This window comes from Panicum virgatum, chromosome 6K, assembly GCF_016808335.1.
Source record: "Panicum virgatum strain AP13 chromosome 6K, P.virgatum_v5, whole genome shotgun sequence".
NCBI lineage: Eukaryota > Viridiplantae > Streptophyta > Magnoliopsida > Poales > Poaceae > Panicum > Panicum virgatum.
Window position 1 is genome coordinate 13,198,006 of NC_053141.1, and position 25,173 is coordinate 13,223,178.

General features: G+C 43.1%; 1 protein-coding gene across 1 annotated transcript; it reads left to right on the top strand.

Annotated features, from left to right (window-relative positions):
* Window positions 1–18,656: 18,656 nt before the first annotated feature.
* LOC120711818 (protein NRT1/ PTR FAMILY 4.3-like) lies at window positions 18,657–24,017 on the top strand. The gene is made up of 5 exons (XM_039997466.1): window positions 18,657–18,908; window positions 19,033–19,250; window positions 22,008–22,448; window positions 22,591–22,724; window positions 22,832–24,017. The coding sequence occupies exons 1-5, from the start codon at window positions 18,809–18,811 to the stop codon at window positions 23,715–23,717; spliced, it is 1,779 nt and encodes a 592-aa protein (XP_039853400.1). The 5' UTR covers window positions 18,657–18,808; the 3' UTR covers window positions 23,718–24,017.
* The last annotated feature ends 1,156 nt before the right edge of the window (window positions 24,018–25,173 follow it).

Genomic DNA, 25,173 nt, shown 5'->3' on the forward strand with positions numbered 1-25,173 from the left:
ATAGAATAATAATATTTATTATATAAACTAAGTACAATTAGATTCTTTATTAGTTATATTTTCATAGTCATCAATTTGATATCATAAATCTTTATACTTCTCTTTATAATCTTGGTAGTCAAATTTAAGATTGCTTTGACTCTCCAAGATTCTTGAGATGTCTTATAATTTGGAACGGATGGATTACGTTGGAAGATGCATGGGCTGCAAGGGTTATGCTAGATGGGCTTAACGCTAACTAGCTTGTGGAAGTTACATAGAAGGCCCAAGCGGTACACCTCCTGACGTTGGACGTCATCTTAGAATGTGGCACCACTACTAGAAAACAGGCCAAAGGTCCTGGCCAAAGGTACCAGCTGCTGTTGCAACCGGTACTAATACCACGCATCAGTACCGGCTGCAAAAGCAGCTGGTACCTTTGGCCAGTGGCGATCAAAGGTAAGGTGTTTGGTACCGGGTTAAAGCATCACCCGGTACCAAAACTTCAATATAGGAACCGTTAGTGCCACCAACCGGTACCAAAAGCACAAGGAGGAATAGGTACCGGTTGGTGGAACCAACCGGTGCCTAAAGGGTGGACAATGGCACCGGATTTTGCCATGGCCCGATGCTGCCACGTGCCCACAACAAAGGCACCGGTTAGTAACATCAACCGGTGCCTATGCCTTTTGTTTGGCACCGGTTGTTGAGCACCAACCGGTGCATTTGAGCCACGCCTATAAATACCCCAACCCCTCCCCCCTCGAAGCTGCCGTGAACTCACTGTTCATGGCTGCTGAGTGAGGGGAGGGGAGGCAAATTTTTGTTTTTTTTTCAAAAAAGGTTAGTTATTTTTCTCCATAACTTAGCAATTGGTTTTTAGAAGCAGTTATCATTATATTTATTTGATAAGTGAATAGTATCTATTTATTATAGTTATATGCATTATCAATTATATATTTGAATTCAAATTTATTATAGTATGAATGAACTATTTGTACACTACAATAATGTATATAAATGTATTGTGGACCTAGATGAGTCGGCAATGGATGTACATGACCGATCGGCGTTCAAAGGAGTTCATTGATGGCGTGCATGAATTCATAGAAGCGGCTGAGAAACACAAGTATGGCGGTTTTGTTCGTTGTCCATGCAAATTCTGTATGAATGAGAAGGATTACTCCTCATCAAGAACCATCCATAGTCACTTGTTCAATAGTGGTTTCATACCGAACTACTATGTTTGGACCAAGCATGGCGAAAGAGGAATTGTGCTGGATAATAATGTAGAAGAAGATGACAGGATTCCTGACTTTGCAGCCAATTATAATTCCTTTTTCAACGACACTGCAATGGGTGAGCCTGAAGAAGATACTGAAGGATACGTTGTAGAAGATGATCTTGGTCAGATGCTGCGCGAAGCTGAGGAAGGTTGCGAAATAGAAAAGGAATCGAGAGATCTGAAGCGTATGTTGGAGGACTACAGAACATTGTTGTACCCTGATTGCAAACAAGACCAAAAGAAGTTGGGTACCACATTGGAATTATTGCAATGGAAGGCATCAAATGGTTTGTCTGACAAGGGATTCGAGGAGTTGCTGAAACTTATAAAAAACTTACTCCCTGAGGGTAACACCTTGCCAGAGACAACATACAAGGCAAAAAAAGTTGTTTGTCCTTTAGGATTAGAGGCACAGAAGATATATGCTTGTCCTAATGACTGCATCCTATATCGAGGTGAGTATGAAAATTTGGATTCATGCCCTGTATGCAACACATGCCGGTATAAGATCCCTCGACATGATCCAGGCGACGTTGAGGGGATGCGTGTCAAGAAGAGGGTGCCTGCCAAGGTGATGTGGTATTTTCCTCTAATACCACGTCTGAAACGTTTGTTCATGAACAAAACGAATGCTAAATTGATGCGATGGCACAAAGAAGAACGTAAGCAAGACAATATGTTGAGACACCCCGCTGATGGGTCACAGTGGAGAAAAGTGGACAGAACATTCCCAACATTTGCAAATGAAGCGAGGAATATAAGGTTTGGCTTAAGTACAGATGGCTTGAATCCTTTCGGTGAGCAGAGCAGTGGTCATAGTACCTGGCCTGTAACACTCTGTATATACAACTTTCCTCCCTGGTTGTGTATGAAGCGGAAATTCATTATGATGTCGGTGCTTATCCACGGCCCGAAGCAACCCGGTAACGATATAGATGTGTATCTGAAACCACTGATTGAGGATCTTCTATTGTTGTGGAAAGATGAGGGTGTTCGTATGTGGGATGCGCACGCAGAGGATCATTTTTACCTGCGTGCATTGCTTTTCGTAACCACCAACGATTGGCCAGCACTAAGTAACCTCTCCGGACAATCCAATAAGGGTTATAGGGCATGCACCCATTGTTTAGAAGAAACCGACAGCATGTACCTCAAGCACTGTAGGAAGATCGTGTATATGGGTCATCGTCGATTTCTTCCGATCAAGCACCCATTAAGGAGGAGGCATGCTCACTACGATGGAAAGGCAGATCATCGTACCAAGCCTAGGCACTGTTGTGGGAAAATGGTGTTTGAAATGGTCAAAGATATAAAAGTAGTATTCGGAAAAGAACCCAACAGCAAATCAGTGCAGAGTGATGGCGGACGTGCACCTATGTGGAAGAAAAAGAGTATTTTTTGGGAGTTACCTTATTGGGAAGTCTTAGACGTCCGCCACGCAATTGATGTGATGCACCTAACAAAAAATCTTTGTGTGAACCTTCTAGGTTTCCTTGGTGTCTACAGTAAGGCAAAGGATACATTGGAAGCGCGGCAAGATCTTCAACGTATGAAACAACGGGCCGCCCTACATCCAGAAAAAAGGGATAAAGGACATCATTATCTAGGTCCTTCGTGCTACACTCTTAGTAAGGAAGAGAAGCAAAGTATGTTCGACTGTTTGAACAGTATCAAGGTCCCATCAGGCTACTCTTCGAATAAAAAGAGGCTACTGAACTTGAAAGAGAAGAAATTTGCACACGTAAAGTCCCATGACTGTCACGTGTTGATGACGCAATTGATTCCAATTGCACTTAGAGGTATTCTACCAGCTAATGTTCGAGCAACAATCATAAAGCTATGCGCATTTCTCAACACAATTTCTCAGAAGGCAATCGATCCATCGAGTTTAAGCAGGCTACAAGAGGATGTTGTCCAAAGTTTAGTCAGTCTTGAAATGATATTTCCTCCATCATTCTTCAATATTATGACGCATCTTCTAGTTCACCTGGTCAAAGAGATTGGTATTCTCGGTCCTGTTTTCCTTCATAATATATTCCCTTTTGAACGATACTTTGCAGTACTAAAGAAATACGTTCGTAATCGGGCTCGTCCAGAATGAAGCATTGCGAAGGGTTACGTCACAGAGGAGGTCATTGAATTTTGTGTTGACTATGTGGAAGAACTCTGCCCAATTGGGATTCCAGTATCACGTCATGAGGGGCGGCTGATTGGAAAGGGCACACTTGGAAGAAAATCAGTAAATGCCACAGATCATGCCACGTTGAGCAAAGCATATCTCACAGTTCTGCAACAATCAGCCTTGGTGGCTCCATACATGGAGGAGCACATGCAAATTGTGCGAAGTATATACCCTTTGAAGTCTGAGACATGGATTACAAAACATCATAACGATACATTCGCCACCTGCTTGCAGAAGGTAGTCATGGCCAACGATCAAATTCATGAGCAGCTAGCTTGGCAGGCCAGGGGTCCGGCAAATTCAATCCTGATGTACCAAGGATATGAAATTAATAGTTACACATTTTATACAAGAGCCCAAGATAACAAGAGCACCAATCAAAATAGTGGTGTCCGTATAGATGCCACCGACTCTAGTGGCCAAACGAACTCATATTTTGGTTACATTGAAGAGATCTGGGAACTCGACCATGGGCCGTTGAGGATACCTCTATTTCGTTGTCAATGGGTTAAACTCACAGGAAAAGGTGTCGATATCGACGAGTACGGAATGACAACGGTAGACCTCAAAGAGCTTGGCTATCGAGACGAACCATTCGTCCTAGCTAAAGATGTCACTCAAGTTTTCTATGTGCAGGACATGTCTAGCAAAACGAGAAAGGACAAGTCTAGGAATAAATCAAGTTTTGTAGGTGCCGGAGATGAGGCAAAGCGCCATATTGTTCTGGCAGGAAAAAGAAAAATTGTGGGAGTCGACGATGTCACAGATGAAGAAGAATACAATAAGGTTGAAGATATGACTCCGTTCAGTGGAGGTTGACATAAGTATTCTTTTAGCCGAAGAGGAGGCTCCGTACGCCCGTCATGATCATAATGAAGGGACGATTGTAAAGCGAACCATCGTTAATATTCCCTTAGTTGATTGATTATGTCTTGTAATATTTTCTGTGAACATTATTAGATTTCTTATGCAATGAATTTATTTATTGGACAATTAAATGATTAATTATGCACCTAAATGATTTATCATGTAGTATTTAGAATTATTTTGCATTTAAATAATTTATTATGCAATTATTTGATTTATTATGCAATTAAAATAATTAGTTAGGCACCTAAATGATTTATTATGTAGTAATTAAAATTATTGTACATTTAAATGATTTATTATTGTCCACCTAAAACCATAGTTAATATTTTCTTAGTTGAATGATTTACTAAGCAGTTAATAAATTTATTGAGCAAATAACAAATTTATTAGACAATTATTTTAACTATTAGACAATTATTTAAATTATTAGATAATTATCTGATTTTCTAGGTAATTATCAGATTTATTATGCAAATATCAGATTTATTACGAATTATGAGGCAATTAATAGATTTACAAGAGAAAAAGAAAGGGGGAAAAAAGATAACCTTTGGTACCGGTTGGAAAATCCAACCGGTACCTTAGGGTCCTATTTGGGTAAAAACAAAAAAGTGGGGCGTCATGCGGGAGTCGAACCGTGGCCGCGAAGCCCAAATTTCCGCGAGTTACCATTGAGATACTGACAAATTCCGTTCAAAGGGGGTCAAAGAAGAGTGAAAAGGGAACTTCAAAAGGCCTAAGGTACCGGTTTTGTTAATCCACCCGGTACCATAGGGGCTTTTCATTTCCCGCCCGTTGGGCCCTTAGGAACCGGTTGTGCGGAGACCCGGTACCTAAGGCCTCGCCTAAGGCACCGGTTAGATTTTTTACCCGGTACCCTTGGCCACGAGTATAAAGCCGTTGCCTTCTTCCTCTCCCAAATCTCTACTGTTCATCACCTTCCTCCGGTCGACCGCCGCCGCCCTCCATCTCCGCGCGCGCACCATCGCATAGTCGTGCCGCCGCTTCTTCCTCTCTGCTCTCGGCCTCGACGCCTGGAACTTCCCCGAGCCCGCTGCTCTCTGCTCCGACCTCTACAGCGGCCCGTCCTCGAGCGCCGCCCGCAACTCGTCGCTCCTCCCGTTTCCAGGGCCCCGTGAGCACCCACGCGTTCCCATGTTCCCCCACGACCCCCTGCACCCCGGTTCCCACACTGGAACCCCTCGAACACCTTGCGCCGGCGATGCGCCGCCACGCCGAGCCGCCCTCACCGCCGAACACCCCGCTCCGAGCCATCTCGTGCCCAAATGTCGCCTCAGGTGGACCACACGTGTCGTTCTCGTGCTTCTGAGCCAAACCTTAGGCCGAACCAAGCTCTGGATCGCTAGATCGGCCAACGCTGGCGAGCTTCCAGCCCCGCACCACCGCGGAGACTCAGCTCCGGTGACCCTACGCCGCCGCCCGCGCGCCGAGTCCCTCCCAGGCCGCTGACCGAGTCAACCCGAGCCCGAGTCAAACATACCAGATACCGGTCAGCGCCACACTTTTTTCTAAAGAGCCCCTCCATTTCTTTAGAATCAACCCGCAGTCCATGCGCCTTCAAAAATATTTCCAGTTAAGCCCTGTTTTTAGCACCTAGGCCCCTGCGTTTTCCCTTTTAGAACCCGCCGTCCACCCCTGACCTTTTCACGCGTTAGCCCCTGGATCTTTTTGGTTTTTACGTTTTAGTCGCTGGTTTTTGCAGAAAACCCCCAGAAAGCCCGTGGACATTGTTTTAGGCCTAGTTTTCGCGTTCTAGCTCCGTTTTAGGCGTTCTTTATGTCCATGCGATCATTGTAATGCGTAGAATAGTTCTAGTTTAGTTTTGTTTGCTGTTTTTATGTATTGTTGTACTGTTTCTTAGTATATGCCATTATTTGCATGTATGTTTATGTTGTGTATTGTTTTGGCCATGTGTTCGTGAGTAGACGTTGATCCATCTGAGGAGCCCCAGTACCAGTACCCAGAGCAGCCATCTTCTGAGCAGTTTGAGCAGTAGGAGCAGTTTGAGGAAGGCAAGTATAACATGAACAACACCTATCACTTTAAATATATTTTCATACTGCATTTTAATACTGTACGCCTATAAGGACTTTCCTAGCCACTTTATATCCTTTATATATAGTGTATAATTTAGTTATAGAATTTAGTTATTAGAGAGACTTTGTTTAATCACGTATTTAAATAGAGAGTGAATAATGCTTGTATTTATGTATTTATCATGTATTTCTGTAACTCATGTATTTATCATGTAACTCGTGTAACGACGATGAGTAACGACGACGAGTAACGACGAGTAACGATGACGAGTAATTTCGTATTCGCTCTCTAACTCACGCATTCGCCATCCCTCGACCCTCAACCCCGTTCCTCGACCCGGTTCTTCGATCCTCAACTCTCAACCCCGTTCCTCGACCCGGTTCCTCGACCCCGTTCCACGACACACACACACACACACACACACACACACACACACACTAACACACACACACACACACACTCACTAACTCTCTCTCTTTCTCTGTCCCTCTAACATACACACACACTCTCTCTCTCAAACACGCATATTCGTTCAAAGAATTTTATTCTCCTGCTTCATTTAAGGATAGACAAATACTCTAACACATTTTTACGGTTTCAGTTAAGGATGGACCCCTTCGGTGATGAGCAGGCCGCCGGGCAATACATGTTGGACGCAATAAACGAAGATACGAGGGCCAACACCACCTAGCCTATCGCTGAAGAAGATGCTCGGATAGCTGATTCGTTCCTGAATATGTCTGGAGATGTCGATGAAGAAGATGATGACTTTGCGCTGCCGCCCAATCAACAGCAGTATGTTCCAGTACAAATCTTAAAACTATATGCATGGTGACTTCGGTAGATTAGTTTTGCGATTAACATATCTTTTCTGTAATTTAGTCGACCTCCGCATCGACTTCGTTGAGCTAGTCAAAAGGGAGACGCCGGCCAACCAAGAAAATGGAGGGAAGACATGTCGTCAGAGAAGTGGACGCAGAGGGCTGTCCAAGTGCTCCAGAGGATGCTAGCACAAAATTTGTCAACCAATGTGGGGTTATTGTTCGGGCAAGAATTCCGATCACCACAAGACTATGGAAAATGACCAAACCTGAAGAACAGCAACACGCCGTGCCTGCACATCAGAAGGAAATGCTATGGGCAGAACTCAAGGATATGTTCACTCTTTCTGAAGGAGTTGACCAAGAACTTGTGAAGAAATGTGCCTTGAGAAAGATGGCCCTTGCCTTTGCAACTTTCAAGAAGAAGTTGTACACCAATTACATCAAGAAGGACAAGGAGCCGAACTGGGACGATCTTCCTCAGGTTAAACCATACTGGGAGGAGTTCAAACAATACAAACTATCAGAGGAAGCCCCAAAAAAATCCGAACAAGCCAAGGTGAATGCAGCAAATAAGAAGTACAGCCTCCACCTTGGGGCTGGCGGGTACAAGAAGTCAGTTAAAAAATGGCAGAAGATGGAGCAGGACCTTATAGATAGAGGCATCAGGCCGACGACTTGGGATTGACCAGATAGATCCAAGTGGTTGTTATTTGCTAATGGCGTGACACTAAACCAGTTGGATGGAAGTTTGGTCGTGCCCGAGCATATGCAAGAAGTGTCCCGCGATCTAGTCGCTGCAATAGATGAGACTCAACAAGGAACATTCCATCCTCAAAGGAAGAATGATGAGCTGACAAGGGCATTAAAGAATCCAGAACACCCTGGACGAGCCCGCGGCATCGGCGTGGTCCCATGGAAAGTTGCTTGGGCCGGAGATCCCTCTTACAAGACTCACCGAAAGAGCAAAGCCGAACAGGAAGAGAAACTTCGTGCCATAGAAGAAAAGATGAACAAGAAGGTTGCGTCCTTGGAATCTCAGATGGACGCCAGGGTCAATGAGGTGGTGCAGCTAGCTCTGAACCAAAGGGGCACTGCTGGGTCGCACCCGGATGTTGTGATAAGCCTGGCCTCTCAGCGACGCAGCAGCTGTGCATCCACGGCAGCGCCCGACGTACAAGCGGAATAGCAACCCCAGATTGAGCCAACGGCGGTAGATGACCAGAGGTATCCAGTGGATGATGTCACCATGCCGACACCGTGCGAGCTTCATGTGCTAGCAAGAAATATATCCATTCATGTCGCATACGGGTCAGCCCTGCCCCTGAATCCTTCTACTACAATTCATGGAAGGCCGATACCTCCTGGCTACACCTCCATCACAGTCGAGCAGATAGTTGGAAACAATGAGGATCTTGAGCTCGACTTCGTTGGAGGGGATGGAGAGAAGACATTGGGAGACGCACTGCACGGGGTCGTTCTATGGCGCAAGGCCGACATCAAACTTACTGCAAGCACAACGGCTCCCGTGCAGACCGATCGCCCGTCTCCGCGGCCTACCTCACCGCCGTCCCCACTACCACCTCCTTCACCACCGTCTCCGCCGGCGCAAAGGGCCACGAGTACTCCAACTCCTCTTACACTAGAAAAGGGAAAGAAAAAGACAGCATCCCTCCCAGCGGCTGGACCCTCAAAGAAGAAGCAGAAAACGGTCGAAAGACAATTAACCTACGAGAAAACAGCTGAGGAGTTGGAAGAGGAGACTGCTCGATATATAAAAGAACAATTGAAGCCTAAAGTCCCCCCGCCGAGGGAAAAGGTACCTCTAGAACTAGGAAAAAAGCTTCTCGCAAACCTAGACAACCCACCAAAACCGAAAAGCTTACCCTCGGACTATGATCGTACTCTGACAAAGGCACACAAGGTGAGAAATCTGAAGAAAAAATGTGGCAAGACCATTCCTCAGCTTGGCACACAACAAAAAGAACTCGAGCCCCTCCGGGTGCCAGGGTTGCCACTCCAACACCCGACGGACGTACAACTCCAGGCGGACCTACAGGCCGCAATATTTCTTTCTGAAACTGGATTAACGCTAGAGGAGGCAACGGGGCATGTGGAGGCAAAAATCCCTGTCGCTCGCACTATTACTCCATTCCAGCATGGAAAACTGTTTGCCACTGAGGAAGAGGAGAAAAGTCGAGGCACGCAGATGTTCAATTTGCATAGATGGTACCTACGAATGGCGAAAGACGAAGGGAAAATGTTTGGAGTCAAGTATCGTGACCATGATTTCTTCCGCGGGGAGGACGACTTCTGGGTGTACTTCCAAAATTTATATCACATTTACCATCGACAAGCCCTCGACACCTCTATCATCACCATTTGGGTTTTGTAAGTATCACTTACCTCTATATTAATACTTTTTGTTAACAAGAACATAATTATATGTGTGCATTATAAAATTTCTATTGCATCGTTTAGACAGGAGATCCAAAGAAGCCAAAAACATGGATGGCACCATCAGATCGGCTTCATGTCTCCTTTGCTAGTCAACCAGAAATTGATCAACGAAAGTTACAAGCAAACGTGCGAAAACATGTACGATTCGTTGACTAGGCAAAGTTACAAATCCTATATATTCATACCATACAATTTTGGGTAAGCCTTGATCGACTCAAACCTCTGTTATATTACTAAATAAATACTAAGTTGTCTAATACATTTATGTATATATCCTATCTATATCTGCAGTTATCATTGGATTTTACTCATTCTTTCCGTAGAGACCGGCAATCTTATAGTCTTTGACTCAATGAGAAATCCAAAGTCCGCAATCCAACATATCATAGACCCCTTGAACAGGTAAGTTCAGTTTACACAATCAAATCTTTTTTCTGTTAATAACAATTCCTGAATATCAAACTTAACTTTGAGCGTAGGGTTTGGAAAAAATTTGTGAAAAATAACAAAGGACGTGGTCAATGGAGGCCCGAACTGAACGTTAACATGGATTATCCGGTATGTTCATTCATAAAGATTTGTCTAGTTAAGTATATAATCCCAAATTGTTCTAAATTGAGTAATTTATTTGTTTCTCCTTAAGTGTGCGAGACAACAACAAGAAACTGATTGGTGCGGGTACTACGTATGCGACTACTTGCACATCATGACTCCATGCGGGAAGGCTACTGATGAAGAAACGAGAGTACGTCCAAACCGTTCACTAGTATATTTTCATAATTTTACTAACGCACATAATGTTAATGCTTTTTTTTCCTAAATGATAGATGTCTCAAATGGGGGATGAATGTTACTCTACTGATCGGATCAACGCCGTGTGCGAGCAGCTCGCCGGATTCATTTTGAACGAGATCTTGGATCCTAGAGCCGAGTTCTACCACGACGGTCACATCTATAGAGGACTTTCATCGACATCCTGAGGGGACTAGTAGTTGGACGGCTAACATGACTTGTACATTTGTAAATATTTTTAAACATTATGCCTTGATGTTTGTAAATTTGTAAATATATTAGATGAAACTTGTACATTTGTAAATATTTTTAAACATTATGCCTTGATGTTTGTAAATTTGTAAATATATTAGTTCATCTAATTAGCTTAATTATATGCTCGCATTTCACTTTTAGTTAGTTTCAAATATTCTCTGAAAACGAACACGAACAACCAATGAACGTAGAGTACTGTAGAGCTTGAGTGCGTTTAGCAATTATAAAAGAATAAACAGTAATAAATATAACAAACAAAAATGGATTTGGAAAAAAAAAGGGAAAAGGTCATTGGTACCGGTTGGTATTTCCAACCGGTACCAAAGGGGCTGCCACCTTACGTCAGCGTGGAAGCCTCTTTGGTACCGGTTGGTATTTCCAACTGGTACCAATGGAAGCCTAAGGCACCGGTTGAAGAACCCGGTGTCTTAAGTAGAGGCCAATGGTCGCGGTTGCGGGGCACCGGTTGGGAAACCGGTGCCTTTGGCCTTTCTCAGTCGGTGCCCAAGGCCCGTTTTCTAGTAGTGCACAGCCCATAGGCAAAAGCCCAAAACACACATATCAGCATGTTACAGTTCTTCCTTTTCCTGAATGTTCACTCGTGGTGATCCGAAATGAAATTTGGCAACATACCGATGCCGTTAGTTATCTCATGTTTGATTTGTCACCAAAGTTTCCTAAATTACTTGCTTTGAACCAAAAAATGTTTCTGTAATTAGTAGAGTATAAAATATGAAACAGAGCTTTAACCTATTCGCCCTATGATCATGATCACAAATATAAAGAATTTAGTAAATCCATATGCGATCTATGAGGTGAAATTTTGAGTACAAATATATACTAAAATATGTTTTTAGGACGTATTTTTTTGTGAAATTACCACTATACCACAACCAAATATTAGTGTCCGACATATGTCGCTATAAACAGAAAAATACCGTCAAACCATTGGTCGGTATAGTTTTTCGTCCGACCATTGGTCGGCATTTCAAGTTTTGCCGACTGAGGATCAGTTGGTATATAAATTTAGATTTACCGACCAACTGTATGTGGTAAATATGTGTATTTACCACAAACTATCTGTCGCCATACATAGGCATTGTGCCCTTTTCCGACCGACTGAGGATCAAGGTATTCATGTTTTGTCTGTGTTTATTGGCACCTTTTTCTTGTTTTATTGTGCCCTCAGACATATTTTCTGGTCTTGTTTGCTGGAGGTTAAGAAGGCACAAATATTGACTAGCTGCTGAAATTCATATTAGGAATTCTTCAAGATGTAAATTATAGGAGAGGTGCTAGGTCGAAGTAAGCTAATCAAAGTGCTGAGCTGCCGATGGATGCTAATTAATATGAGCTATGTTCAGCTAGGATGTTGTATAGTATCTAGTGTGATCCTATTTAATGTGATATTTTGGGCTTTCACTGTGTATAAATGAATCAATGTTATGATGAATGTTTGTACGATTAATATGGTTCGTGATATGGTTTAATCAGGTGTATCTTTTTATTATTATTTTTGTCTACTTGAATGGCGTTGAACCATTAGTCAGTATTATCTTCCTATAGCGTCGGATGGTTGGTCGGCAAAAACTTATCCCGACGCCACTTTTACCGACAAATAGTTAGAGTCGGCATAACTCTATGCCGACTGATGATTGGTCGCTAAAACGACTTATAGCACACAACAGTGTCGCTATATTGTGGCTGTGGTATAGTGTACTTTTCATGGTTAATTTAGAATTTTAGGTACTCATAGTCATAGTAAAACAAGTTTGACTTAGGACTTGCTTGTGTATAGATAATGTATATAGCTGGTTTTATTAAGCAACAGAACACATGCAGCTGGAGACCATTGAGAAACCATGATCAAAGCTTAAAAATCATTGTTATTGCAGCCATTTTTGTTATGCCTTTTTTTCTTGCAGGGCAAAATTCTTCATTTGGTGATGTTAAAATGCACACATGTGTATGCCTCCATTTTTCCGATCCCGCGGCCGGCTCAGAAAGTAAAAGATGCGAGTGGCGTTCCTACAGGCATGCTTCATATGGGCTGTTAGGCCCCCTTGTTCCCTAAGGGTCGCCTCTGCTGCATGGGTCTAGAGCCGGCCGTGGTGGTACGACTCATGTTGATGGTCTAATCCAACTTGCTCGATTTTATCTTCATCACGATGCCTAATTTAGGTACACTTCTTTTATATACTCGATCCTGTCTACTTAGTTAAAAAAATGAATCATTTTTTTTAATTTGTACTGAGTGGATTATCAGTTCAAGTTGCTGACAATACAGACGCCATAGGTGGCGTGGTCAATTTTAGATGAAGTTGCTGTGTCATAGAAGTTCATTATTGATTCTTCCTACTCGTCCTACTAACTGAATTTGGACGCGACACAAGTCCTTCATTAGTACAAGTTAATTCATTAAACAATACCGAGATACATTGTTGGAGTATAATTTTGTAACTGTCAAACGTCCCACCAGCTATACATTTGTACGCGATCACTACGACTGTGAAGTTATACGAGCTATTAAATAATTAATAAGAACACTGCACAAGAATCTTTTGAAAACGATATGTTAATTGTGCATACTAAGCATAAGAACAGCGAAGCACCATATGGACAAGGTGCAAGCGTTCGTTGTCATGTGTAACCCTCTTCATCTTCGGATTTAGGCTGCTTTTGGTTAAACGTCCCATCAAGTTTACACAAAAAGACGAACGTCCACATGAAGTACTAAATGAAGTCTATTTGTAAAAATTTTTCAGGGACGGATGTAACTTTTTGAGATGAATCTAATGATGGTAATTAATTGATGATTTGCTACAGTGATGCTACAGTAACCGTCCTCTTATCGCGCAGTCAAAGACCTCATTAGATTCGTCTCGCGATTTACACGGGGGATTGTGGAGGTGGTTTTGTAATTAGACTTTATTTGATACTCTAAATTAATGGTTAAAGATGAAAAAAAATTCCATAGAATTCTAACCAAACACGGCCTTAGCTGCTTTCATTCTCTGAATTGGAACAACCATTCTTTAAAATGCCCATTGACCAAAGAGGAGTATGCTTGAAGAGCGAAAGACGTACGGATCTCAGGGAAGCACAGCTCCATGTATATTTTTTTTTTTTGAAACGGAGCACAGCTAAGGGATCCTATTTGTGTTTTATACTAAAGATTGGTACTTGAACCATTTTATATGACATATACACCAAATCTATATATGAATAATGTGAAGCTAGGAGCTAGTCCCTCGCAGGAAAGTCCCTGATGACAAAACAAGAGTACAAAAAGAATACTTGCTAAAATTTGAAGCTAGTTTAAAGTATTGTCGAAGGTTTAGAAAATGTTTAGTAAGTTTGAAATAATGTTCTAATAATTTTGGAATGATGTTTAAGAAACTATTACTAAAAAACTATTGTCCAGTTCGAAAAATGCTGAAAGTGCATATTTAGGAAATAGCACACTAGATATTTATTAGGGAAAAAAGATATAGCATATTCGCTCAAATAATTGTCATAAAGACACTAGTTTGGCATCTTTAGCATTAACTAATAGTATAAATGTTTAAGCACAATCAAAATATATCAAGCGCGCACCGTATTAAAACTACTATGTATAAAAAATATCTAACTATACCATTTTTAAAATTTATTAATCTAGAATATTAAAAATCTAGTGATGTTAAAAACTGACATTTGTTGGCTAGACGCATCCGAAGGAAAGGAAAGTTATATAGAGACTAATAGATTTTTTGGCATCTCTGGCAGCCGAATTTACTTGTCTTGAACTCATCCTCTCCATGTTCCCGGATAAAAAGAACAGGAAACTGGCAAACAGCAGCAAATATATATTGCCTTGTCGTCGGAAGAGGCAAGACCGTGTACTAAGACCCTGGTTTGCTTCCTATAGCACAAGTAGTACAAATTTTGATCAATAATTCGAGATATTAAATAATAGTATTCTACAAAACTAACTTCACAACTCCGCGCTACTTCGCGAGATTAATTTAATGAGATTTTTTGACCGCATAATTTGAGGATAATTACTGTAGCATCACTATAGTCAATCATCGATTAATTACCATCATTAGATTTGTCGCGAAAAGTTACACTCATCCGTGAAAAGATTTTTTAAATAAACTTCGTTTATTACTCCATGCATACAAGATTTTTTTTGAAATACGTGTGCTAGAAATGCTAGGAAAAACTAAACAAGACCTAAATAAATTAACAGAGAGAGAGGCTGAGGACTTTACCAGCTCCAACAGCGTTTCCATTGGAAAAAAATGCAAGTCAGACTGTCGGGGAACACTATGGCCCTGTTTGTTTACATGTAAACGCAAAAAAACTGTAAACGCATTAAAGTGAAAAGGAATCTTGCTAATTTAAAATACTAAATGAAGTATATTTACAAAACTTTTTGCATGGATGAACGGTAAATCGCGAGACGATTCTAATGAGTCTACTTAATTCATGATTTGCAACAGTGATGCTACAGTAACCATCCGCTAATTATTAATTAATCATGAATTAATTAGCATTATTAGATTCGTCTCGCGATTTACAACACATCTATAAAAAAGTTTTACAAATAGACTTCATTTAGTACTTCAAAAGACCAAGATTTCTTTGCAAGTTTATTTTGCAAAATAAACTAAACAGGCCCTATGTTCACCGGTTGGTGAGCACCAATTCCCAATGCCTGCTCTGATCACAAGTACTCCAAACAATTCAACCGGTGTGAAAGGCCAGTGTTTTCTTCTGGGCGTTCAGAGAGTTCTTGGATGGAGGCGACGACAGGCGAGGCCGCAAGAGCAGGCCCCATTCAATTCGCGAAAAAGTGACGAAAAGTTACTGTAGTATATTTTGTTGGTATTTATTATTTGACAAATAATGTCTAATCATAAACTAATTATTCTAAAAAGATTCATCTCATACTAATCAGTTAGATTATATAATTAGTTATTTTTTTCAACTATATTTAATGTTTTATGCATGTGTCCGAAAATTCGATGTAACAGTTACTGTAGAAATTTTTTGATAAGTGAACGGGCCTAAGACGAACACGCCGCCCGCGCCGTGCGTGCCCAGTGCCCTGCCCCCCAACTCTTCAGCAAAACAGAGGCCGTGTGATGTTTTGTAAGAAAAATTTGGGATGGAATTTTACTAATTTGAAGTACTAAATGAAGTCTATTTACAAAACTTTTTGCGCAGATGGGTTGTAAATCGCGAGACGAATCTAATGATACTAATTAATCCATGATTAATTAATAATTAGCGGATGGTTACTGTAGCATCACTGTTGCAAATTATGGATTAAGTAGGCTAATTAGATTCGTCTCGCGATTTACAGCCCATCTATGAAAAAAATTTATAAATAAACTTCATTTAGTACTTCATACATATGTCGAAACATTCGATATGACGTTTTTTGTGTTTACGAGGTTTATGGCGTGGAACTAAAGAGGGCCAGAGTGCAAGAAGAGGATGCTTCACAACCTTTTCATCTAAGAGCCTGGGAAGACATTTGCAGGGACAAAGCACAGGGAGGCCTCGGCATCAAAAGAATTGATCTGGAAAATAAAAATCTATTGATCAAAATGGCCTGGAGCATAGCTTCTCATGAGGACCCATACCTGTCTGCTCTTCTCAAAGCTAAGTACTATCCCAGCAATTCTTTTTGGACAGCGCCCTTGCACACTCCTAGATCCTTTTTCTGGACTTCTATCTTGAAAATAAAAAATTATTTACATGAGCACAGCTTCTACCAAATAGCTAAGGGCAACACAAACATTTGGTCTCAACCTTGGATAGCCTCCTGAAACGATATGCATGATAGACTACAAGATAATGCACCTCGCACCTCCATCCCCAACATAGTTTCTGACCTTTGGATCCAGCACACAAAACATTGGGACACACAAAAAATAGAGCTCTTCTTTGGGCCTCAAAGTGTTCAAGAGATTACAAAAATCCAGATTATTAATCACCACCATGATGATTACCTTTGTTGGGACACTTCCATCTCAGGCACCTGCACTGCTAAAAAAGCATACCTAATGTTAGCAAATCAAGGGAAAATTCGATTCATGCCACCACAACTCCGTGAAATTGGGTTTCACGTTGAAAATCATGCCACTCAATGGCATGGATTTCAACATGAAATCCAACTTCGTGAAATTGTAGTGGCATGGATCCAACTGACCCGCAAATCAAAACCCGGTTCCTACTAACAATCAAGGCAGTCGTGCTCTTCCACAACCTATCTTGCACATCCTGAACATTATTTGGAGAAACAACTTATTGCAGCCAAGACTGAAGACTTTTACTTGGAGACTTCTTAGGCAAGCGTTGGCGACAGGACAAAGAGCTGTTTTGTGGAAACTTGGAAACTGATAATCATCTTTTCTTTTCATGTCATTTTGCTAGAGCTGTATGGTTTGCAGGAACGCATTCCATCAGAACAGACCTCCTCCCTCAAGGACCACAAGGAGTACAACAAGAAGTAAGCTCACTCATCACCCCTACTACCTCTATGCAGGAGATTCAGAGGCTGAGGCCCTGTTTAGTTCCCACCCCATAAATCCCGTAAACGCAAAAAAACCGTCACATCGAATGTTTCGACACATGCATGGAGTACTAAATGAAGTCTATTTACAAAACTTTTTCATAGATGGGCTGTAAATCGCGATATGAATCTAATTAGCCTACTTAATCCATGATTTGCCAGAGTGATGCTACAATAACCATCCGCTAATTATTAATTAATCATGGATTAATTAGCATCATTAGATTCGTCTCGCGATTTACAACCCATCTGTGCAAAAAGTTTTGTAAATAGACTTCATTTAGTACTTCAAATTAGTAATATTCCAACGCAAAAAAAAATTGCGCTGGAACTAAACAGGGCCTGATTACCACTATGTGGTTCCTCTGGAAAGCTTGGAATGATCTTAGGTTCAACAAAAAGAGTGGAAAGTTTCACATGTCCTTCATGCTGTTAAGGCAGACATCCATATCTCACACACTATCACACAAAGCTGCAAAATCAACCTTCTGCACCCACCCAGCCACAAAATACAACACCACCACACAACAACACGCTCCCACCTTTTTCAGGAAGAAGATGCTATGTGGATGCAGCAATCACACCAGACGCACAGAGGTCGAACCCAAGACAAGCTAGCCTTGGAATTTTAATCCAAGGAGCACAACAAGCTACGCTCAACAATGTCTTCATTCAGGCAGTTACTGACTTAGCGCTGAATCCACTACAAGCTGAGACACATGCCCTAACGCTAGCTTCAGCAATCAAGACCTTAGAGATTAAACAAGTGCAATACTTGACAGATTCTAAGCTACTTGCAACAACCCTTCACAAACAAGACCCGGTCACTCAAGCCGCTGACTGGAGAACAAGACCACTGATTGCAGATTTTCTCTGCAATTCTGAACAAGCAAACTTCACTGTCATCAAGATTCCAAGACAAAGAAACTCAACTGCACACGATCTGGCAGCTCAAGCTAGATCTCAAGCTGATCTTCCAGCTTGCCTTTTTGCTTGTAACAATGCTAATCACTTGGCACCTTGTCATATCCATCTAGCTCTGCAAAGCATACATTGGGGCAACTACTGCCTCATTTCTATATCTTGTATTTGATATTTCAATAAAGTCCTTAAGTATCAAAAAAAAAAACTCCAACTGCTACCGGTCGCTGCGTCCAGCGTGCGCACGTGACGTGCGCTCCATCCAACCCAGCCGACGGCCGGCCAATGTGTAACCGAGAAGGAACTCAGCCACACGCCGCCTCGTCTCTTACTTCTCGCATTCATATTTATATATATTTATTATATATAATTATATATATATATATATATATATATATATATATATATATATATATATATATATATATATATATATATATATATATAACCCCTGCCACTGCCAGCTTGCTGACTTGACCACTAAGCTTAGCTTAGCTCACTTCATTGCTTGCAGCTTGCCCATCCACTTCTGCCGGAGCTAGCTGGACCGACTCGCCCGCCAGCTTCGAGTGCAGAGCGTCCTAGTCAACTCCTGCGCAAGAGAGTCGCCAGCAGCCATGGATGTGGAGAGCTCCCCGGCGGCCGCCGGGGCCTCCGTGGACTGGCGCGGCCGCCCGCGCCGGCACGGCGGCATGCGCGCCGCCGTCTTCGTCCTAGGTACGCCGCCCCGCGCCTCTCATCTCCGCGCACACTGCTTTGTAGTACTGGAAGGACGGACGGAGCTCTCAAGGGGCCGGCAATGGCGGTGGCGTGCCTGATCGATGATTATACTGTGTCGCAGTGTTCCAGTCGGCGCAGACGATGGCGCTGGCGGCGGTGGGGAGCAACCTGATCACCTTCGTCTTCGGCGAGCTCCACTTCCCTCTGTCGCAGGCGGCCAACGTGGTGACCAACTTCGTCGGCACCGTCTTCATCCTCTCGCCCCTCGGCGGCTTCCTCTCCGACTCCTACGCCGGCTGCTTCTGGACGCTCCTCGCCTTCGGCGCCGTCGAGCTCGCGGTACGTGCGCATCTAATCCCGATCTTCTGCTGCGGCTGCTGCAATCAGGCCTGGCTGCAATCCTGCAACTCCATCTCCACCCACCCACCCATCCATTCACCCGATCCGCCGCACCACTCTGTCGATCGCCATTGATTGGTTGGTTCATTGGTTTATCGATTCCCCTGTAATCTACATTCCATTCACTCTTAGCTAGCTAGCTAGCTAGCTACTCCATCATCCCCAAGTATCTGTCGTTTTCGCTTCAAAAAAAACTTTAACTAAATATATATAAACATATTAATATTTGTAGTACATAATTATTATCATATGATAGAATTTAAATCTATTTTTTAATAATTTATATGGGGATACAAATATTGCATGTTTTTTTTCTACAAATTGAGTTGAACTTCTGACACGAAAACCATCGATAACAGTTAATTAGGGATAACCATAGATGCCAGTTAATTGGGGACAGAGGGAGTAGACAGATAGCAGCTGCTCGGTTTCAAGGAGGACCAGCAGGCCCGCCAGCTAGTGTTTCCTTTTTCCTCCATTGTTTTTGACCGGGGTCTCCGGCCTTGTTATGGGAGATGAACTGAGCACAAGAACATGGTAGGGTCGTCGCCATGGACGATGGATGGGCCGGAAAGGGCGCCCGTCACCCTCACCCGGCATGGCGACGACCAAAAGCTCATATTTTTTTTTTAAAAAAAAAGCAAAAGTCTTGGCTTTGGATACCCACACTAGTTGCACAAAGATCACTGGGCGCGGTTCAGCATTTTTGGGGCTTCGGATCCGTCGGCCCCAAAGTCGATCGATCTTCCAAGTTGAAACCTTTCTTCAATCTGTTCAAACTGTCAGAACTGAACCGGGGGATTCCGGACAGGGGCATTGGGATTCACGAGCCCTGCTAGCTGGTCCAATGCATGCACCTGGTGCCCACTCCGTCACTAACTGGAAAAAGCTTTGTGACCTGTGTGTTTGGTGGCTTCCGATTGATCCGGGGGATGGCACTGAGTTTTCATTGCTGGGTCCAAGGCCCGTATCATTGTGTCGCTCAGGCTGCTTAGACCACTTAACTTTTCTTTCTTTCTTTTTTCTTTCTGTCTCCCTTTTTTCCCCCTACTTTATCGATCGGTATATAATCAGACAGCTCTCATGCTGTATATTATTGGGGAGGTTTAATTGCTGGGGCCAAATGAATAAGGCTTGTATCATTGAGTCCATGGGGTAGATGCTTGAGTTTTTTTTCTTTTTCTACTGCATTTTTTTAATGATTTATCCTACCCTATGATGATTGAGCAGTTCTCATTGCTGGGTCCAAAGCTTGTACCACTAGGTTGTTCCACCAAGCTAATTAAGGCGTGAAATTTTATTTTACATTTTTTCTGTTAGTTTTCTCCTACTTTATATAATTTGTTAAAATAATCATGCCTCTTCCTGATTGACTCAAAAGAAAAGGAGAGACACATGCCTGTGCGTGGCTGTACTGGAGATTCTGATTTAATTATTTCTCATGTGTGCTCATGTTACACAGAGCTGTAGAGTCACTAGCTAGGAGCATGTAAGCTGTGCTGTAGTGCTTGGACTGAGCTATAGGCTGACGCTGATCCATGTCACCACTGCTCCTACATAGAGAAAAGTTATTTATTTCGAGAACTTGCCTGGGCACGCATTTCACTAACAAGACATAGCGAAAAGTTAACAAGCCTCCCTCGGACTGTAAATATATGTTCATCTAGATTTTGATTTAATCACACTTTTTCAAATTTGATCATCAGTATCTAAAATTTTATATTGATTAACAACATAAGATTAAGTGATTAACAGTACCTAAATCTCATTATAAAAATACATTTATTATTGATATATAACTTTTTCAATGAAGAGAATATATTTTTCTATGGACTCTAAAAAAATTAGATTTGGACAAGTCTAAATGGACTTGTATTTGTGATCAAAGGAAATATTAGTTAATAATAGTTAGTCCATAAAAATTTGCTAACGGCATGCCCACCCATAATTATTCTATTAAGGAAAAAGTTTAATTTACTCCCAGTATAGCTAAATCTAGAATAACCCTAAACTATAACTTGTTCAATTTACCCCCTGAACTATACCATTTAGTTCATTTTATCACATAATACAATGTATCCTTTTGTTTCAATATGCATAAGTTGGATTTTAATTTCAAATTTTACAGATAGCAGTGGACATCACAATGCATATTTGAAAAAAAAATTAGTTTTTCCATTAATATGTTTCATATAATTTTGAACTCCAATGATTGGTTTATTATTAAATATCCTAACCTATCAAAATAATAATAAAAAATTATGATACATTTTTTCTAACATGTGTTATGCTATGTACTATCATCTTGTAAAATTTTAACTTTAAACTCCACCTATGCATGAAAAAATGAAAACAATAAATTGTTTTAGAGGTATAGTTTGGGAAATAAAATGATCTAAACAATAATTTAAGGAGTTATCCGGGCTTCGGATGTAGTTTGGGGGTAATTTAAACTTTTTCCTTTTAATTAATACATAGTCCCGTCACACAATGTTAATGTCATTATATTTCTGTCTGTAAATATTTTCTTGTAAGTATATTTTTGTATAACATAGATAAAATATTAATCAAGTAATTATTGTTCTAATAAGCTAGCCTTATCCAAACGAAATGAAATATGACTTTTATAGAAACGGAAGGAGAAACAACGTTATCTACAAATTGTATCGACAATTTTAATTGTTTTTTTTAAACCAGGGCTTGATATTACTGTCGGTACAAGCCCATCTGCCACAGCTCAAGTCGGCGCCGTGCAACATGCTCACCATGGTCGGCAGCTGCGAGCGGGCCAGCGGCTTCAAGGCCACCATCTTCTTCGTGGCGCTCTACCTGGTGGCGCTTGGCTGCGGCTGCGTCATGCCCAACATGACCGCGTACGGCGCCGACCAGTTCGCCGGCGCGGCAGACAAGGACGCCAAGAGGCTGCCGACCTACTTCAACCTCTCCTACTTCGGCTACTGCGCCGGCGAGCTCGTCGCGCTGACGGCGATCGTCTGGGCGCAGACGCGCTACGGGATGGACGTCGGCTTCGGCCTGGCCGCCGCCGCCATGGGGGCCGGGCTCATCAGCCTCGTCTCCGGCGTGCTGTTCTACCGGAACAAGCCGCCACGGGGCAGCATCGTCACTCCGATTGCAAGGGTGCGAAATTCACACTGTCTTTCAAGTTCGTGTACATTTTGCTTTACTGCATTTTAGTTTTGCAAACTCATCTTTAAAGTTCAGAGTTCAGAATACCTGAAAAAATAATGGTTTCTCAACTAAGCCGTGTAAATTTCGTCAGGTTTTTGTTGCTGCGTTCACCAAGAGGAAGCAAATCGGCCCTTCCGGCTCTTCCAACCCTGCCAACGCCGGAGCCGGTGCCGGTGATCCGGCGGCGACCGTCGACGACAACTTCCCTCACGCCAATAAATTCAGGTGAGCTTCTCTTCTCATACGCCATTCACATTCAGGTACTTAATTCAGAGTTCAGGATCTTCAGTCTGACAAGGAAATTAAAATCTGAAACTTTGGCATTGGCACAGGTTCTTGGACAAGGCGTGCATCAGGGTAGCGCCGGAGCCGGACACGGAGCCAGAGAGCCCGTGGCGGCTCTGCACGGCGGCGGAGGTGCGGCAGGTCAAGACGCTCCTCGCCGTGATGCCCATCGTGGCGTGCACCATCGTCTTCAACACCGTGCTCGCGCAGCTGCAGACCTTCTCGGTGCAGCAGGGCAGCGCCATGGACACCAGGCTGGCGCCGGGCTCCTCCTCCTTTTCCATCCCGCCGGCGTCGCTGCAGGCCATCCCCTACACCATGCTCCTGGTGCTCGTCCCGGCCTACGAGCTCCTCCTCGTCCCGCTGCTGCGGCGGGTCACGGGCACCCGGTCCGGGATCACCCCGCTCCAGCGCATCGGCGTGGGGCTCTGCGTGGTGGCGCTGTCCATGGCCGCCGCCGCGCTCGTTGAGCGGCGCCGCCGGGACGCCTCCGTGTCCGGCGGCGGGCGGCTGTCCGTCTTCTGGCTCGTGCCGCAGTTCCTCGTGTTCGGCGTGTCGGAGCTCTTCACCAACGTGGGGCTCATGGAGTTCTTCTACAAGCAGGCGGCCGCCGGCACGATGCAGGCCTTCTTCATGGCGCTCTTCTACTGCTCCTTCTCCTTCGGCTTCTTCCTCAGCTCCGTGCTGGTGTCGCTGGTGAACCGGGCCACGGCGAGGGGCGGCCGCCGCGGCTGGCTCGGCGACAACGACCTCGACAGGGACAGGCTCGACCTCTTCTACTGGGTGCTCGCCGCGCTCAGCGTGCTCAACTTCTTCGGCTACCTGCTGTGCGCGAGGTGGTACAACTCCGGCGGCGCGGGCGGCGCCAGTGAGGCCGCCTCCGACGAGGCCGCGTCCGAGGACGACGACGACGACGGCAAGGGGCTCATCTGAAGGAATCAGGAACGAGCATGATACTGAAACTGATCGATGTATACGAGCATGGTCCTATATATAGAAGAAGAATGGTAGATATTAGCATGCATACAAAGTGTGAGTGTGACGCCAAAGATTTCTACCGGAAATTGGCCAGAGATATCATACCACCCACATTGTGCCGTCCATTCATGTTAGCGAGAAATTATATTGGTATACATGTCAATGAATTGAAAGTGTGAATGTTCCTGCTCAAGGTGACCCGGCCTGTCCCCACTTTCCAGTGTTGCAGTAACAGATGCTCCTGCTACTCAATCACTCTGATACGTCCACCTTGCAGATTCCTCAAGTGACACCGAGTGCTCTCTGTGTATATCCAGTCGGATCTCAGCAAAACTTTCTATTGCTAATCAGTGGTTCTCACTCGCTTAATTTTCAAGGTATTTCCTTATGTAAGACCTGCCCAATTTGACACCATTTTAAGTAAACCTCCGGCCATTATTTTTAAGATGAGTGCTAGTACATGTTCATCTAAGAGCGTGCCACGTGCTAATCCACGTCTAGAGACTTCGACAACTGACACATCATTCGCTTAAAACGACATCAAATCCGGTAGTCCCGGTATGTGCTCCACAACACGTCCAAGATCAAGCGTACATACCGTAGAGATACAACACCAATAAACCATAAAGAGCAATTTTAAGTATAACAGGAGTACAACAATTAATTATTACAAGTTTGACATAGGAGGGTCCAAATCTGAAATTAAAAGGTTCAACAATATAATTCAAGCTTGGTTCAAAAGAAAGAGACATGAATAAAAAAGTTTAGTGTTTGTCATGATCTCTCTCAAGAACACAGCTCGCAGCGTAAACGATAAACGCAACAAAAGTACTGTGTTTTGCTCAAGGGCACCATCACCACCACAAGGACCTACTCCGCCCCCATGCTAGGATCGGTGGGGTAGAAGTGGCCAGAAACAGACTTCGGCTCACCTGCAACTTAGTTTAGAAAGCAACATGAGTATAAAAGTTACTCGCAAGTCTTACGCAAAATAGCAAGAATCATGCAAGAGGCTCAAAAGAGGCTTTAAGGTTAAGTGATTATTGCGCAAGTATGAGCTCTCTAACCAACATCTAGCTCTCTAAGAAAATTCATTAATCTTGCCCAACCCACAACATCAATTTTAGTTCATTATAAGAAGACAAGTAAATAACCATGGAAGTGTCATGAACCATGAATCACCATAACCGAAACTTCTACAAAGAGTTCATGTGATAGTGAGCTTGCTCATAACCGAGAGCGCGACAATTCGAATTGATTTAAACCTTGCAAGAGTGTACTACTTTACCCACACGACACAAGGAATATGCGGCTCACCCAACCGATTACGTTGGATAAGGGGTACTCGCGTCAACCGTTCCCAACAAGCCCCAACCATTGAACTTCACGCCTAGTTTACGCGGAGAGTAAC

Coding starts and splice junctions, on each gene's coding strand:
- LOC120711818 (XM_039997466.1), top strand. CDS start 18,809: ATGGATGTGGAGAGCTCCCCGGCGGCCGCCGGGGCCTCCGTGGACTGG. Junction 18,909..19,032: donor CGCCGCCGTCTTCGTCCTAG/GTACGCCGCCCC, acceptor ACTGTGTCGCAG/TGTTCCAGTCGGCGCAGACG. Junction 22,725..22,831: donor CCTCACGCCAATAAATTCAG/GTGAGCTTCTCT, acceptor GCATTGGCACAG/GTTCTTGGACAAGGCGTGCA.